The 18,593-nt window shown below is 46.2% G+C and overlaps 1 protein-coding gene across 4 annotated transcripts in view; it reads left to right on the forward strand.

Moving 5' to 3' along the window:
• Pdzd2 (PDZ domain containing 2) overlaps positions 1–18,593 on the forward strand; it is a 381,914-nt gene that overhangs the window by 339,757 nt on the left and 23,564 nt on the right. For all 4 annotated transcript variants that reach the window (XM_028884407.2, XM_028884405.2, XM_037209380.1 and 1 more), the window contains 6 exons: positions 1,160–1,292; positions 7,174–7,255; positions 8,699–8,733; positions 9,677–9,833; positions 11,413–12,200; positions 16,954–17,098. In XM_028884407.2, coding sequence (XP_028740240.1) covers positions 1,160–1,292; positions 7,174–7,255; positions 8,699–8,733; positions 9,677–9,833; positions 11,413–12,200; positions 16,954–17,098 — 1,340 coding nt within the window. The remainder of the gene's footprint in view (positions 1–1,159; positions 1,293–7,173; positions 7,256–8,698; positions 8,734–9,676; positions 9,834–11,412; positions 12,201–16,953; positions 17,099–18,593) is intronic.

Raw genomic sequence — 18,593 nt, forward strand, 5'->3', positions numbered from 1 at the left:
GAGGTCCTCGTATTAGTTTGTGAGCCTTTTCAATTGTTTTCATCGCCATTTGAGTGATGATGACTGAAGTCACTGTCTGTTGTCTAAAACTGGACCATCAGATTTCTTCACTCAGACAGTTGAGTTGTATAATCAGCATTCTGTATACACAGGAAATCTGAATATTCTTTTATACAGTAATTGCAGTGGTTAGTGCCCACCTAAATATCACAAAAATGTGCACATGTTACACAAAGCACTCTGTCCAAACAGTATCACCTTTCTCCCCATAAGCGTCTAAGTCCTTTGGCAGTTGAAGAATTGTCAAAACAGCATTCATTGGTTGCCATTCTGGAGGCTATGTTAATAGATTATATTACATTTTTCGTTAATCATCAGAGTGAATTTCCATATGAAAAAAAACTTACCAAATCATCCAAAGTACATTAAAGAAAATATACTTTTAGAACCCAAGGAAAAAAAATCCTTTAATGACATCCCAAGTTGATGTTTCTTTCTTGAATGGTTCCATATGCCTGGGGCGAGCCAAATGAACATTGCTCAAACCCCATGTAAAGGGGTCTTTGTTCTCTCCTGCTGAGCCCTCCTGATAATTTCAAGTCAAAATAGGCAACTTGTCCTAAATTTCTCATTTGTTCAAATTTGAAATATTTTTACAAATTCTTAGGTAACCTTGGAGCTTCAGATGTTTCCTCCTTTGACTATATTACAATAATCATTTCAAGATGGTCGGGAGAACGCTGAAGGTGGCCGTGGTCAAGAGGCTATTGTATGATAATCACACAGCCCTGAGATAACCTGAGAGTGCTGTATCTGGGTGCTCTCTGTGAGTCTCCTGTTCGAAAGGAATACTCAAACCTATCTGAGGTGGTATTATATAAACTACTTTGTGTAGGACCTCACATACAGTAGGTGCTCAATAAGTGGTTCCCTTCATTGTTGTCTTTTTATCAGTTTTACTTAAGCTTACTATTTCTAATAGTGACCTTGGTCAATTTAAAATGTGATGTTTATATGAATGTGTTGCTTTATGCCATTATGCTTCCTTTGAAGTATTCAGAAAAGATTTCATATTCTAAACCCCCTCCTGAAAGAAAGCTGTCTTAGCTTTTAAAATTCTGACCATTGCCACAATGTGTTATTGTGTCTCCCTCTCTAGCCGGGGCGACCAAATCCTGGAAGTGAACTCCGTGAATGTGCGCCATGCAGCCTTAAGCAAAGTACACTCCATCTTGAGTAAATGCCCACCAGGACCCGTTCGCCTGGTCATCGGCCGACACCCTAATCCAAAGGTGAGGGATTTGACCCTGCTTTGAGTATGGGACAATGGTTTGGCTGCTTGTTCGGCCAATGACAGCAGTCACACCCAAGTCTGTCTGCTTCCGTGAGAGAGTTCCCCCAGCCGGGCATGTGTGTCAGTCAGTGAGTGATGTACACAGGAAGTGAATCTTGGCGACAGACTTCATCTTCACTCTAGAAAATTGTGTTGGAAAATGTTGTCAAGGTTATTTGGTGAATTTACAATCTGATCTCATGGAAAGTAGGACTATGAGTAACCTCCATGGCTGGTTAGCTGCTGGTAAGATATTTAATACCTACATCAAGAAATCTGAACATGCCAGACTAGATCATCTCTGTAACCCTCTGAGATTTGAGATAGGAAATCTTGGGGGTGGAGATGGTTCCATGAATGAAGCAGTTGCCATAATGTGAAATTCATTACCTAATGGTTCATTGAGCTGCCCCGGGGGAGAAGGTGATGGCAGCATCCCAGAGCTACACAGATGGATGAAATTGTAGTCTCCTAAGGAGGGGCTCTTAGCCTGAAGTTCATGTAGTCTTAGGAAGACTTCACAAATCACACCCATTTGGGAGCATATTTGTGTTTGTGAGTGGTCAATAACTTACATTCGACTTTTCAGTCACCCATGCCCCCCAAAGACAACTGTTGAGTTAAGGTATGATAATGTTAAGACAGATGAAAGAACTGAACTATTTTAAATGGATGTCCCCTCCTAATCTGAACAGATGCTTCTGTCGTTAAGATCTAAGAGCTCACTAAGTTAAAAAAAAAAAAAAAAGAAAAAGAAAAAAAGAAATCACCTTTTCAACTTTTGACCCATAGAGACTATTTGGTCATCTCTCTTTTGTACAGTTGCTTTCAAATGTTTTAAGTAAACCACAGATACCTCAGCAAGTTCAATTCAACCTGCTGTATAAAATAGTATTTGCAGACTATATTACTCAATGTAAAAAAATTAGTTTCCAAAATCATGACCAGATTGTATTTAAACTCAAAAGGCTCAAAACAGTAGCTTTTCCTGATATGCGGCACATTAAATGTGGTATCATTTTATTATTAGTATGAGTGGTCCCAGGCTCCTGTTCATGTTAGGCTTTTATGCCATTTAATGCCAATGAAGGCCATAGCTGCTGCTGTTCCTCCTCCTCTTCCTCCTCCCCCTCCTCCTCCTCCTTTTTCTGTTGTTGCTGTTGTTGTTTTTCAAGACAGTTTCTCTGTGTAGCCCTAGCTGTCCTGGAACTCACTCTGTAGACCAGGTTGGCCTCGAACTCACAGAGATCCACCTGCCTCTGCCTCCCGAGTGCTGGGATTAAAGGTGTGTGCCATCACCGCTCTGCATCGCATCTTCACAATGACATCATTTTAAACACTGATTGATGTTCGTTGGTAGTATTGGTCCCGCCCCTTGCATATAAGTGCTGACAAGCTGAAACTCCATGTCTTGGTCTGGGAGCGTGAATGCAGTGATGACCCTGGGGCAGAGATCCCTTTAGAACGATTCAAAGACAACTGCACTAGTTTCTGGTGGTGGTGGTTGATTGGTTTTAGTTCTTTTTCCACATTGTTTGATCTACATGCATTCTCAGAGATGTCTTTCCTAAAATATACACTTTTTAAGATTTTGATTTAGAATCTGTTGTACTTTGTAAACATCTTTCTGCTACTGTCCCTGAGGTTCTCTCTGGGTCACGTTTAACATCATTTTGCTTTGTGAGTCCAGCAAGCGGGAGCAGCTCCCGGCCCTTCTTCCACTTAGACTCCAACATTCTCATCATCTCCTTTCGCGCAGGACACTGTCTAGCATGCTGTAGTTGACCTAACGCCCCCACCCATCACATTAGAATGTCAGCCGATGGCCAAGGCCTACCTGGCTCCGAGCGTCACGTGGGTGGCGATTTGCTCAGAATCTGCTTCATCTCAGCCCAAAAGCTATTCTGCCAACACGACCCATTATCAAAACACTATTTCAGTGCAAAGCCTAATCATCCATATGGACGGGTGGTCTGAGGCCACCGCTGAACACACAAATGGATTCGTTTTCCCAGCCACAGTACAACGGCCTGGGATCTGCTGGAGATGTGTCCAGCGAAACCGCACTTGAGTATTGGGCCGGTTTTCACGTTTCTTCCTAGGTACACATGATGTTCTTGGCTGTCACATGATACTGTATTTTTCTTCTGGTCAAGATTCCATCTTAGATTTAATGTATTTTTGTACCACTAATTCAGCACTCGTTGCCAGGAGGACGTTTTGATACAGAATATATGCGCCGTCTTAGTTTTTGTGTGGTTCCAGAAGAAACAGCACAGCACTTTCTCCTCTCCTGTGTCTGAGGATGTGTGGAGCAGTGGCTGCCCAGCTGGGCTATTCAAACCCTGCAGGTCTAGACGGCAAAGACTTGAACTCGTTAGGAGAGCAGCTTCCCACTTATGTTGGGTAGAAAGAAGGGGGGGGGGAGAAACCGAAATCGGCTTTTCTCCCACTTAGAAAAACAGTTGCAAATATTAGAAGTCTATTTTCAAGAAAAACGCCGTCATTGATGCTGACATTTTCCCTGGCTCACTCGCACTGTTATGTTTTGCTTTGTGGAAGGGGGTGTGCATGTGTCAGCCCACGTACATGAGTGTGTTATTTTATTTCCTCTGAGCCCCACTCTGAAGTGTTACATAAAGGCCATGGTGTGATTGTGATTCATCTACTAGGGGAAACCCTGTATTTATTTATTAAGACAAATCCACATTCTTATCCAAATAGGGTTTATGTTAAATATTATTTTAGTATACAAAATTACCATCCTACAGTCAAAACATTCTTACCTTTGAAACAGAAACTGAGTCTACTAATTATCTTTTGGAATAGGATCGTAGTTTGGTATATGTCAAGCTCTATAAAGAAATTTCCCATGAAGTGACAGTTGAGGATAATGATTAGGAACCCAGGAAATGACTCGGTGGGCCAGATGCCTGCTGTACAATCACAAGGACCTGATTTCAGATTCCCACCAGCCATGTAAAAGCCAGGTACAGCAGCGCACCTCTGTAAACCCGATGTTGAGAGGGTGGTGGGACCAGATGGGCCCCCCGGAATGACATCACTCAGCCTAGCCAATCATTGAGCTCTGGGTCCAGAGAGAGACCCTGTCTCAAAAATAAAATAAAGTGGGCTGGAGAGATGGGGCAGCGGTTAAGAGCACTGATTCCAGGGGACCCCCATGGCAGCTAACAACATGATCTCTAATTCTAAGATCTGATGCCCTTACACAGACATACATGCCTGCAAAACACCAATGCACATAAAAATAAAAATAAATTATTTTAAAAAATTAAGATAAAGTCATAGAGGAAGACATGCAGTATCAACATCTGGCCTCCACATGGACACACATGTGCACACTCACAGAAATTTTTTTTTTCTTTTTGGTTTTTTGAGACAGGGTTTCTCTGTGTAGCTCTGGCTGTCCTGGAACTCACTCTGTAGACAATGCTGGCCTTGAACTCAGAGAGATCTGTCTGTCTCTGCCTCCCAGGTGCTGGGATTAAAGGCGTATGCCACCAACACCCAGCCCACAGAAATATTTTTATATCAGAATAAATTGAAACTTTTTTTAAGGAACAGGATAACAATGGGGAAAGAATTCCCGGGATGTACCACTGTATTAATAAATACAGAAAGAATAGAAGAAATTCAAAAATCATTTTTTTAAAAAACTTCAGAGTAATGATTATTTCAGCAGAAATAATAAGTAATGCTAAAGTGAAAGATGCCAAGATGAGACCCGGTACTTTGTATGCTAACTAATTAAAGTTAATACTGTACATACAGACACTCTATAACACACATGTGGGTGCAGGGCACTTCCACAGTCTCAAACTATCTCCATACAGATACTCCATACTGATGGCAAGCATCCCATCGTAACTAAGAGGTGAAAGCCACCATATCCAGTTGTGGGGTGCATGGCCCCGAGTGACCGACAGGGAAACCGTTTCTGTAGCCTTTCTGAATAAACAGACAACACAGAGTCTGAAGCTCAGAGTGAGGCAGCTGTGAGATAGATCTAATAGAACCCCTCAATGTTTCTGGGCTCCATCCAGATACTAGGATCTTGAAAGACAAAGACTCGGTACAGGTTCAGATTTTAGAAGGCAGAAGAACTTGGGAAGCAAAGGCAGGCGGATCTCTGTGAGTTCAGGGCCAGCCTTGTCTCTGAGGAAAAAGCAGCTGGAGACACATGGCAGCTGGGTCCTGGATGGCCAGAGTCAATCTTCCTATAAAGCAGAGAAACTGGGACGCAGGGATTCACAGCAGGTCTAAAACAAGTTCAGTGACATGACGTGGCACCAGAGCGTAAATCCTTTACGTTAACTGTGCGCAATTAGTGCAGGAGGAAGTCGGGAGGAAAGTCCTCGCCTCTGCACAGGCTGGCGTCACGCTCGGGGAGCTCGTTACAGCCTATAGATACCTTTGAGTGGGACTTCAGAGGCATGAGGTTAGAGTGACATCCGAAGATGGCCTATGGCATGTAAGCTACACCATCGGTCTGTCTGTCCTGCTCAGTCAGAAGCCCCACCTCGATTTCATAGAGCAGCATTGTTATTGGGAGATTTGGTTTTTTTGTTTTGTTTTGTTTTTGTTTTTCGAGACAGGGTTTCTCTGTGTAGCTTTGCGCCTTTCCTGGGACTCACTTGGTAGCCCAGGCTGGCCTCGAACTCACAGAGATCCACCAGCCTCCCGAGTGCTGGGATTAAAGGCGTGCGCCACCACCGCCGCCCGGCCATCGGGAGATTTGTAATGACGTAACTTACAAGCAAAAGATCATCGCATCTGCGACTTGCAGATGATTTAGCAACAAGAGAAGGAATACCGTGAATGTGGTGAGGTGTTAAAAGTTAGCGAATTTAGGAGACCGGAGAGATGGCTCAGTGGTTAGGAGCACTAGTTGCTCTCACAGAGGACCCAGGTTTGGTTTCCATGCATGCACAGAACTGTCTGTAACTCCAGTTCTAGGGGATCCGATGCTCTCTTCTGATTTGAGGGCACATGGTGTACATACACACATGCAGGCAGAGCATCCATATGCGTAAAATAGGTAAATTTTAAAAAAAACACAGTGAATTTGGACAAATAGTACAGTAGTCGCATGCTGTTCTTGCCTATTTTTATAGGTTTTTGTTAGAACAAGTTTTTTAATTTACATTTTTATTTTGGTGTCGGTGTGTATGTATACATGCCAGGGCGCATGTGTGGAGATCACAGGCCAACTTGTAGTAGTAGATTCTCTCCTTCTACCATGCTGGCCCCAAGACTCGAACCCATTCTCTTAGGCCTATGGCAGGCACCTTTACCTACTAAGGCATCTTGCCACCCCAAGGTTTTCCCTATGTCTGTTCTTAATTTTTTAATTGCATTTGTTTATTTTGTGTATATGTGTGCATGTGTGTATGGGTGTGGGCCTGTGTGTACCAAGGTACTGTGGAGAAGTGAGAGAACAACTTTCAGGAGTCAGTTATCTTCTATCATGAGGTTCCCGGGGATTGAACTCAGGTCATCAGCCTTGGCGACAGGCTCCCTTACCTGCTGCGCCATGTCACTGGCCTGACCTTAAGTTCTTTAAAAAGGATGAGAACTAAGTGTTCTAGAGAGGATGCAGCTAATTTGGTAATCATAGCATATAAGTGCAACTCGGGACCAGTTGGTGGTCTTGTGTGTACACTGTTGGAAGCAACCCACCAACCAGCTGGAATTACGTGCTCTGAGTTACTGCTTCTAAGGCATTCCCAGCCTCTGACCCTCTTCTGGTCCTAGCTACTTTCATTGGGGGAAAAGAAATACATAAAAACATCTAATTTGTGCTTTCTGCTGAAAACCAGGTTTCCGAGCAGGAAATGGATGAAGTGATAGCACGCAGCACTTACCAGGAGAGCAAAGAAGCCAACTCCTCGCCTGGCTTAGGTATGGTAATGGCACAGTCTCATTCACCACCGAGAAGAGATTTTCCAGTTCTCTCGGGAACTCCGCACGCCGTCACATAGGATTCTCTGTAATTACTAGGGCTAGCGGCAGGTGCTGTCGGCCAGAGTCTGCGCTTTCTCTTGGGTCCTTCTTTTGATTTCTGCAGTTATTTAATGTGTTTCATCAAAGGCTTAATCATGCATGCTGCTTTTATGACTTTCATATAATTTGAAGAAGGAAGTTAACAGGTAGAGGAGATTTGACACCAAAATGTGAGTCATTTGGTGTACAGAGTATTATTCACCCAAATGCTGAGGTCTCTTTATATGGATTTAATCCGTACTTTATATGGATTTAAAAGTTTCAATACAAACTGCCTCCCATTTGCTACGGGAGGCAGCCAAACTCTTGAGTTTTTCTTGTTCTCTGGAAATTTTCAGTCAGGAAAGGGCTGCGATCGTCCTCGGCATTCCTATTAACTTAAAGCATTATATCAAGTTTTAAAACAGTTTCCTTAGTGTGGCGACCCAGGAGGAACTCTACAGACATTGCCCAGTTGGCTAGAGACTTCTCTGACATTCAGATTGATCCCCTGGAAAAAGAGGGACTCGGAGATATGAGTTACTGAATGTCAAAGGACAAGGAACGGGATTTGGGACAACCGTGAAATCCCTGATGATTTGCATCCATAATTAATATATTTAAAGTGGACGGAGCCATAATAGGCTCTTTATTCAGCCTGAACGCTGGGTTCTCTTATCCCAACATTTCTACTTGAACAGTCAGCAAAGATCTTTTTTTTTTTTAAAGCCGGAATTCTCATGCCCTAAATCTCTTTTGCCTGTGACATGTAATTTAAAGTCCACAGGCTGAGCTCTTCACCCTGCAGCTACAAAGTAAGATCGACATCCAGCCACTTCCTTAGTTCTTTTAGGGGTTTCCTGGATGGGGCTCAGTGGTTCATTCATCCTTCTGGCCGTTCACCAAGTGTCACTGAGAACTTAGCAGACAGCAGGTGTGGGGTGCAGGCAGTGGGCTGCTGAGCAGTGGAAAAGGGGACATACAAAGACCCACTCGCCATTAAACTGCCCTGTGTGCACAGACGTTGAGGTATGAGCCAGATAAGACACTCGGTGGTGTCATGGAGGAGGAGTCATAGCCAGGGTCCTTCAGCGTGAGCATAGTCTTGAGGGAGGGAGGGAGGTGGGGCAGGAGGGGGTAGACAGGTACCCAGGTAGACTAGATGAGAGGGTAGCTACCCAGGTAGGCTGCATACGTGCATCTTCTACCTATGTATGTCACACATCAGTGACACCCAGGCAAAGGATAGTTTTGTTGAATATGCCTGGTTCCTCCTTTTTTTTTTTTTTTGGTGAAATATATGAGCCTGCTTGTGACTTGAGGTTCATCAGACTAATGGTTTTGTGAATCCCTCCTACACAGGTACCCCCTTGAAGAGTCCATCTCTTGCCAAAAAGGTGAGTCAAAATGCACTCGGGGACCACAAACCAATTTTTTGAGAGGCTTCTCAGTCAAGTCCCAGACCCCAGCACGCACTTCTGCAAATGAATCTTTTGGCCACTTCTGTACAAGGAAGTGGCTGTCACGTGCCCATCTGAAAAACCAACCCCCAAAGGTGTGTTTCTCTTTGTAAGTATTCATCCAAGAAAAGGGCAGAGCAGAAAAGTAAAAGCCAGGGACCTTTCCAACTGCTCCCTACATAATAAAGATCGCCTGGGTTGGGGAGCACCTGCAGCTGTCAGGACGCTCTGGGTCAGGATTCACACTGGGCAGCCCCCCACCCCACCCCACTGCACCCCAGCCCAGCCCAGCCCACCGCCAGGTGTTTCATCAGTTGGCTGGGCCGCATAGCTTAGTTCTTCACTCTTTTTCCTGTCCCTTCTCACACTGGTTTAGTTTGGGTTTTGCTAAGATGATTGATAAACTGCTATTGTGGGGTCTGGAGAGATGGCTCAGCAGCAAAGAGCACTGGCTGCTCTACCAGAGGACCTGGGTTCAATTCCCAGGACCCACATGGCAGCTCACAGCTGTTTATCACTCCCGTTCCAGGGGATCCGAGACCCTCACACAGACATATGGGCAAGCAAAACACCAATACACATAAAATAAAAATAAATGAGTAAATAATTTAAAAAAAAACAACAACCTGCTATTGTAGTTTTCCTGATCATGGCTAAAAAGTGCCCCCTCCATCTAAAATGAGTATCTGCCCATGTTTTGATGTATTGATTGTTGCTTTACCCACACTACAATAATGGAGACGGGCGGTTACTGTCACAGCGGTTCCCAGTGATCAGGGATTAGAACAAAGTGCCCCTGAAAAGATCGGCAGTCATTAGCGTTGCCATCCTCGGGCTCTGGCGTATCTCCCTAGACTCCAGCATGTTCTTTTTCCAACAGGACTCGCTCCTCTCTGAATCCGAGCTCTCCCAGTACTTCACCCACGATGGGCCGGGCTCCTTGTCAGACTCCGTGGTGGCTGGCTCTGAGGATGAGGACCATCCCGGGAGCGGCTGTAGCACCTCTGATGATGGCAGCCTGCTTCTCGGACCCCCTGGTGAGCAGGAGAGCCCTGGGGGACCCTGGACGTGGTAGTGCAGTAAGCAGTGGCTAGTTCCCCCATCCCTGCTGGAGGCCTTGCCCAGGACAGCAAGGAGAGAGAGCGCGCGCTGGGAACCGTGTGCCTGGCTGAGTAGAGAGAGGCTGCATCTGCTCTCAGCAGTGGTGACCAGTGAGTGGCTCACACACGTTCTGGTACCAGAGGTGAAGGAGGCTCGCCCAGGTCCCCTTCTCATGCTGTTGACACATGCCATCTTGAGTTTCGTGGCATCAAATCAGAGTAAGCAATCCAAGGCACTCACAACGGAGGGGGTCCCAGGTAAATCCCAGATCTCGTCCCTCCCTCGGCTCTCAACTTAATTCTTTTTTCAGGAAACAGTAAGTTAGAGATGCGGGACTGTGAGAGCCACTGTTAGCCAAAAGTCCCTTCTACTCAAAAATCCTCCAGTCTCTGCTCCAATGAGATCCTCCTCTAACTGTATTGAGGACTTCTTCTGTCAAGGCTCCCCTTGTCATTTGGAATGTCTGGGCTTCAGCGAGGCAGACAATGGCAATTGGGACTCACGGGAGCCGCAGTTGGGTGTGCAAATGGCAAGCCTGGACTTTGCACTGTCGTGTGGCCATAAAGCATGCCAAAGATTTGCAGTCACATGCATGCTGGGCCTCAAAGATGTCCTTTACCTTGACAGGTAGACAAGTAGCTTGGGCTGTGGACCACGCTCTTTTGCTCCAGGTAGGGAGGGACCTCAGGTGATGAGAACACAGATGTGAGGGACATGCCGTCCCTGTTACCTGGTAGAGAGGAGTTCTCAGCATTTAGGCCAGACCCTCAACAACTTGGGAGACAAGATGAAGCTGAACTAGAAATTCTTCATCCCTAGAAATCACGCCATTCAAGTTAAAGAACCTGGAGTTGGGTTGTGCTGTTGTTCTCAAGGATGAGAAGATGGCTGAGTGCGTAATGAGTATAAGGATGATGGATCCTAAATGCCACAGAAAGGCAGACAGCGGGAATCCCAGTACAGAGAGATGGGAGGCAGGCAGGAGAATCCTTGGGTATTTTCAGGTCAGCCAGCCTGCCATGTGCAATGGCGAAAACCAAGACGCCTTGTCTCAAACAAGATGGAAGGCAAGGACTTACACCGCTGCTCACCTGCATTCACACTCAAACACACACACACACTTCTCCAGCACACACGCAAAGATATGCATGTGTAAATGTAGCAATACGTATATCTGTGTGTGCAAAAATGGGGGGAGGGGCAGAATAAAAGTAAAAGCAGTAGGCTGGCCACCCTTGCTGTTTGGACCACAGAAACCCACGTTGTTTACATGGATGTCCAGTGGCCAGAGGTCTTGCCTGGTGTGTGTAAATTCAGAGGTGCTTATGTACAGTGACAGGACTGTTTGTCGTGTTTGTTTGTTTGTTTGTTTGGGGTGTCTGGACAAGGCAGACTTTTGATCGAGCGAATGAGCTTTGAAGAGCAAACCCCGGGATTTATTTCTTTAAGGTTATAAAGCCAGGCCAGACTGGAAACCTGGTTTTTGTCTGACTCTTCTCTCTCCTCCTGTTGCAGCTCACAAGGAGCCAGGGAAAGCCAGGGCCAACAGCCTTGTGACACTTGGAAGCCAGAGGCCCTCTGGGCTCTTACACAAGCAAGTGACAGTGGCCAGGCAAGCCAGTCTCCCTGGCAGCCCACAGGTCCTCAGGAACCCCCTCCTCCGCCAGAGGAGGGTCCGCTGCTACGACAGCAATGACGCCAGCGATGAGGAGGACTTCGATGGTGAGGGGGACTGCATTTCTCTCCCAGGAGTCCTCCCAGACCCCAGCAGGCCTCTGCTAGAGGTTGACACAAGGCCCGCCCTGACAGCCTCTTCCAAAAGCGTCGATGCAAGCAAGCAGGAGGAAGGACCCCAGAAACCGCTGGTCAGCAAGGCCTGCTCCGTGCCTCTCCTCGGCAGCTCGCTGTACTTAGAGCACAGCATCCCTGATGGGATAGTGGGTACGCCTCCTAAGGCAGCCAGCCTGCCAGGGTCTGTAGAAACCCCCAAGAGTGGACCTGGAGTCTCGGGGAGAAAGGAGCTGTCGGGATCAAGAAGTTCACCGAAGCTGGAATACAGAATCCCTGCAGACACCCCGAGCCCGAGGAGCCCAGAAAAACCCACCTCCCCACCACAGAAGAATGAAAATCTGCTGCCCAGACACAAGCCTGTGGCCAGGATCAGCCCACATTACAAGAGGTCTGATGTCGAAGCCCCAAGTGGAGCAGCCAACGGACCGTGTGGTCAGGACTTGACAATCCGGGTTCCATGCATGAAAGATGCCATCCCTGACTATCCTCAGCCGAGTGGAACTGCAGAGAAGGTAAATGACTCACTTTTCTGTTAAGTTTGAATACTGTGTGAACGCCTACAGGGTGCTTTGTAAGGCACAGGGTGAGCTGGATGAGAGGGTGGTGACAGCTGGATTATCTTTCAACAGTCATTTAATGGGTGCCCATTACTATGGTGGCAGGCTGTTAGTCATGAGATCACTCAGCCCAAGGGATGTGCCCACTCCCACAGGGCACAGGGCCGGCAGTGATGATGGGAAGGCATTGTGGGGTGGAGGCAGTAAAGCCCTGGCTCTGGGGCCGACTTCACTGACTGGTTGGCACAAGTCATTAAACCTTCCTGGGCCTTGATTCTCTGGGCTGTGAGGCTGGGGGTTGCTTTCTGTCTTGGTTGGCTGATGGGTGTGACCAGCAGATGTTTACTGTCATTCTGTCCAGCTGATGAGGTCATGAAGGGTCCTTGATTGCTTTCAAGATCCCTACAAGGGATTGCATGTGATTAGAGTTACTTAGACCTTTCACATCATGTGAAGGCAGGCATGGCAGCACATGCCTGCGATCCTAGTACTCAGGAGGTGGAGGCAGGTGAATTGATGAGTGTGGGGCTAGCTCTGGCTACATAACTAGACCTTGTCTCAAAAAAAGAAAGAAAGAAACTGAGAAATTGTCACACAAAATAACAGGACCGTGTCCATTCAAAACTTATAATCCACCACAGTGGATGCAAATTAATTAGTATAACTAATTGCTTGTGTGTTATTAGCTAATTGTTCATTTAATTTTTTTCAGTAATATCTCTTCTCTAGCAAGAGGGGGAAAAGAAAATGTTCAGTTTCTGAGCAAAGAAACTGAGATGATTTTAAGGCCTTATTAATGAAGATACTTTATTGTGATTTAAAGTGGATATGTAAATAGACCCAGAAAATACGAAGTCGTAAAATTTGTATGAGTTAGAAGTCTTTTTTTTTTCTTCACCTTATGCACTCACGTTTTCTCCTTTCTTCAAAAATTATATTTACGGGGCCTGGAGAGACAGTTCTGTGGTTAAGAGCACTGGCTACTGTAGCACGAATCTTAAAAGTTCTTATTAATAAAATCAAACCTGAGGCCAGTTATTGGGGTGAATACTGGAAGGTCAGAGAGACAGAACAAGCCACAGCTATCTCACCTCACCAGTTCCTCAGCTGGTCCTGTTTCCTCAGACTGGAAACCTCTGAGTCCTCATCCAGAATGAATCCCAGCTGAACTGTGCTGCTTCAAAGCCTGAAAGCTTAACCAACTGAATGCTTAACCAGCCACATGCTTAACCAGCCAAATCTTCTAGTTCCTGGTCCTCACGCCTTATATACTTTTCTGCTTTCTACCATCACTCCCTAGGATTAAAGACTTGCTTCCTGGGATTAAAGACGTGAGTCACCATGCCTGGCTGTTTCCAATGTGGCCTTGAACTCACAGAGATCCAGAGGGATTTCTGCCTCTGGAATACTAGGATTAAAGGCGTGTGCAATCACTGCCTAACTATTGGCTTTTCTGTTCTCTGACCCCAGATAAGTTTAATAAGGTACACAATATTTTGGGGAACACAATACCACCACATGCTATTCTTCCAGAGGTCCTGAGTTCAATTCTCGCTACCACATGGTGGCTCACAACCATCTATAATAGGATCTGGTGCCCTCTTCTGGCCTGCAGGCGTACATGTAGAGCATATATATTTTTTAAAAATTGTATTGACCTCCAAGCAGCGCACACTTTATGATCCGTGCCATTAGTGGGTATGCTCTTTCCTGTTAGAAAATACCATCTGGGCAGGAAGGCGTAGCTCTGTGACACAGTGCTGGCCCTGCACATGTGCAGATCCACAGTCCTGGGTTCGGTCCCCAGCACCCTATCCCTCCCCACACACTGGCTCACCCTCAGGTTTTAGACAGCTGTAGAAGGCCAGATCAGGATTTTTATTCATAATTTTACTCGTATCTATTAAAAATAGTTCTCACCAAATATGGTGTCACATATCTGTGGTGCTAGCAGTCCTGATTAGACAAGGCTACAATTGGGATCCTCGGCTAACACAGACACACAGATGTACATACACCAAGGCAGGGGAGTGTATACTTTCTCATTGTATCTGATGTGTGCATATGCTGTCTCTGTGTCTCTGGCTCATCTCCCTCTTGCTCTCACTCAATCACACATGTGCCATGCTGCAAGTGTAGCAGTCAGGGGCCAGCTTGAGGGGCTCAGTCCTCTCTCCTCTCTCTCTGCAGACCCCAGGGATCAAACGGAGGTCATCGGGCTTAGAGGCAAGTGCTGGTACCCATGGAGCCATCCCAGTCTGAGACTTTTCTAAGTCTGAAATATTTGCAGTAAGAACTTTTGAGTAGGGCTGGAGAGGTGGCTCAGTGGTTAAGAGCACTGGCTGCTCTTCCAGAGGTCCTGAGTTCAAGTCCCAGCACCCACAGGGTGGCTCACAGCCAACCACCTACAGTGGGATCTGATGCCTTCTCTGGCATAACGTTGTACATGCATAGACATTAAATAAATAAATCTTTAAAAAATAAATAAAAGAACTTTTGAGTGGCTGGAGGGATGACTCGATGGTTAAGAGCACTGGATACTCTGCCAGAGGACCCAGGTTCAGTTCCCAGCACTGGCATGCTGGCTTACAACCCTCTGTAACTTCAGTCCCAGGGGATCCACCACCCTCTTCTAGCTTCCAAGGGTGTGAGGTGCAAAGACATACATCTGGCAAACACTCATACACACAAAATAAAAATAAATGAAACCTTTTAAATGGGTGGGGCGGTGGTAGCAAATGCCTTTAATCCCAGCACCAGGAAGAATAGGCAGGCAGAACTCTTGAGTTCAAAGTTAGCCTGGTCTGCAGAGCAAGTTCCAGGACAGCGAGGGTGACACAGAGAAACTCTGTCTTGAAAACCCAAAAATAAATAATTTTTTTAAAATGGGGGTTGGGGCGCTTTGGGGTAATATTTTTTATGTAAAATGTTTTTCTCATAAAAATTTTGGTTCTAAAGTTTGACTTTATGAAAAAGAACGTAGAGTGTCTCACTCACTGTAAGACAAGACGTTCTCAGATATGAGAAGCCAATGTCTTCTCTTCTAGTGTTTTCTATTGTTTCTAGTCAGCATTTTAAGAAAAAATTTTATGATGTGGTAGTTGTTGGTGGTGGTGGTGGTCTGTATATGTGTGTGTGTACGTGTGTGTATGTGTGTGTGTAGGTGTGTGTGTGTGTGTAGGGGTGTGTGTGTGTGTGTGTGTGTGTGTGTGTGTGTGTGTGTGTATGTGTAGGTATGCACTCCTGTGGGCACATACGTAGGTTAGAGGAGAGCTTCAGGCCCTCCCCCTCTGTGGCCGCCTGTCTTCTTCCCTTGAGACTGGGTCCTTTCCCTAAATCAGAGCATGCTGATTTTCAGCTAAGGGGGCAACTGGTGAGCGCCAGTGACCCACCCCACAGCCCTGATGCCTGGGCGGCAGGCAGTGCCGCCTCTCATTTCGACACGGATGCTGGGATCTGAACTTACAGGTCCTTGTGTGTACATCGCAAGCACTCTTAGCCTTGTCCTCAGTCCTACTTAGAACTTTGTATTGAGCTAAAATCCTTAGAGAACCGAAAATTGACTGTTTTAAAATACGCAAGTGACGGGCACTCCCCACTCCCGCTCTGCCCAGCTCCACCCTCTTCTGCTGCCTGTGCGTTTCATTTCTCTCTTACCAGGAAACGGAAACCGAGCTAGACACTGGGCCTTCCTTAGCGGATGACGGACACTTACGAGATGAGTTTAACAAGAGTTGTGAAAGACATGTTACACCTCACAGCCCCCCCCACCCCACCCCACCCCCCGCCACCTTTGGGCCACTTTATGATGCACCAACTCAGTGGATTAATTTCGAGTAAATATGATTGGGCTTTTTAGTGAGTTTTAAATTTGTTTTTATGCCGAGTATTCCATAGAAGAAAAGAAGATAAAGTCGTTGACCCTTGGCCTAAGGGAAATCTAGGAATATCACACGCGGGTTTCAATTCTCCCGATTTGCCCTCTCCCTCACCATCAAACTGAGGAATTGATTTTACAGTCTTGGCTATCCTTACAAAATGTTAGGCGGTGCCTCCCACCCATATAAACCTTACCTGCTGTCTATCGCTATTCTCATTTCACCATCTTTTCTTTAAAACTTCTGAGATTTGGCAAGTCTTTTTATCCCCATTTGGAAGTTGAAAAACCTGAGGCTTAGGGATGAGAAGCCAGAGCCTGGATCTACCAGCTCCCGGCCTGCTCTTCCTCTCCTGATGATGCTGACTTAGGTGCCCGCTCCCACACCGCTCTTCCCCTCCTGACGAAGCTGACTTAGGTACCCGTTCCCACACCACTCTTCCTCTCCTGATGATGCTGACTTAGGTGCCCGCTCCCACACTGCTCTTCCTCTCCTGACGATGCTGACTTAGGTGCCCGCTCCCACACTGATCTTCCTGATGCTGACTTAGGTGCCCGCTCCCACACTGATCTTCCTCTCCTGACGATGCTGACTTAGGTGCCCGCTCCCACACTGCTCTTCCTCTCCTGACGATGCTGACTTAGGTGTCCACTCCCACACTGCTCTTCCTCTCCTGACGATGCTGACTTAGGTGCCCGCTCCCACACTGCTCTTCCTCTCCTGACGATGCTGACTTAGGTGCCCGCTCCCACACCGCTCTTCCTCTACTGTCTTAGGATGCAGAAACCCTGGAAAGCTATTAACGTGGCTTCTGCTTCTCATTGTGCCAGGAACTTTGGGGAAATCCCACCCCGGGGGACAGATATGTCCCCACCAACTGTGGACCAGCCCGTACCCCATGCCACCCAAACACTGGACTCCCCACAGAGAGCCTGCAGGGAGCTGCACCAGAGTGTGAGCCACACCCTGAGACTGGTAAGACTGTGTTATTGTTGGTGCCATTGAGAGTCAGGGATAAGTATTGCAAGAAGATGATTTTGAGGAGGGAAGAAAAACTGATGACGGAAATCAATATTTAGATGTTGACCTCATGGAATTGCTGTCCTTGATCACTGTGCCTAACCCCCCCTCCTGGCCCCCACACCCTCATGTGTATTCCACGTTGAGTGAATCCATGTTTGGTCTTCACTTTGGGACACAGATGAGACATAAGGAATGGATTCCCCTCCACATCAGAATCTCCATAGTCTACTTGTACGAGATCAAGTGCACTGAGAAATGGCTTAAAAACCTCCACAAGGAAAAGTAAGAAGTAAATAAATAATAATGTAGGGAAAACTACCTAAGCATGACGAGAGACGGACTGACAGCGTGGCAGCAGAAATCACAGCCACCTACATCTTGAGATTCTTTTTTTTTTTTTAAGTCAAGCTGAATTAAGTGACGTCCCTGCTTCCTCAGTGGAAGGGGAAGCTTCTAGTGGCTGGTAATTACTGTAATGGACTGATAGCCACTGAAGTGTTGGTGGTCTGTGGTAATAGAAAAATTGGATAGCTCCCTTGCCAATCAATGCAGTCCCATAAAATTTTTATTACGTTTTATTTACTTTGTGTGTGTGTATGTGTGTGTAGATGTGTAGATGTGTGTGTGTGTGTGTGTGTGTGTGTGTGTGTGTGTGTGTGTGTGCGTGCTCATGCCAAGGTCACAGGACAATTTCCCATAGCCAGTTCTCTCCTGGGGATTGAACTCAGGTCTGAAGGCAGACAGCAGGTGACTCTACCCACAGGAGCCATCTCGCCAGTTCAGGGATGTCCTCCAGATTTAAAATTTGGAAGTGTAGAATATCCACCTCATGTATTTTTTTGTGACAAAGTCTCATTTTATTGCCTGTGCTGGCCTGGAACTTGTGAGCGCACTGTGCAGTCAGTCCTGGGTGCATGAATCCCAGGCACACACCACCACACCTACCTTCTACCTACCCACTGTTGACTACTCACAGAAAAAAATGCAGACCCCCAAAGCACTCAGTAGCTCCTCCTCTCTTAGTCAGTGATGAGTCCATTACCATGGTTTCTGCTCCATCTTGCAGGTTCAGTTCACAATCACTCGCTATTGAATAAATGTTAAAAGGACAATTTTCATTAGCAATTTGACTTTACTGCTAAGCATATTAACTTAAATGGGGTTCCATTTGTGGAAGATGAAGGTCCATGGAGGCGGTTCCGGATGTCACCTTTCAAAATAGCCTTCATTTGAGACCAGTCAGTGTCCATGTACATCCTAAGAGTTCACGATCTGTAGAACAACTGTCCGGACCTTCTCCTGGGATCCTACATTGCCCTCCAAATTGAAGAAGCAAAAGATTACTTTCTTTTATCACCAAAACCAATCTCCTCCTAATTTGAAACTGTGCAGAAAATCTATCCACTCAAGGAATTATTCTAGACAGGCTAATTTTCCTAGTCCTGAG

This window comes from Peromyscus leucopus, chromosome 11 (genome assembly GCF_004664715.2).
Source record: "Peromyscus leucopus breed LL Stock chromosome 11, UCI_PerLeu_2.1, whole genome shotgun sequence".
Classification (NCBI taxonomy): Eukaryota; Metazoa; Chordata; class Mammalia; order Rodentia; family Cricetidae; genus Peromyscus; species Peromyscus leucopus.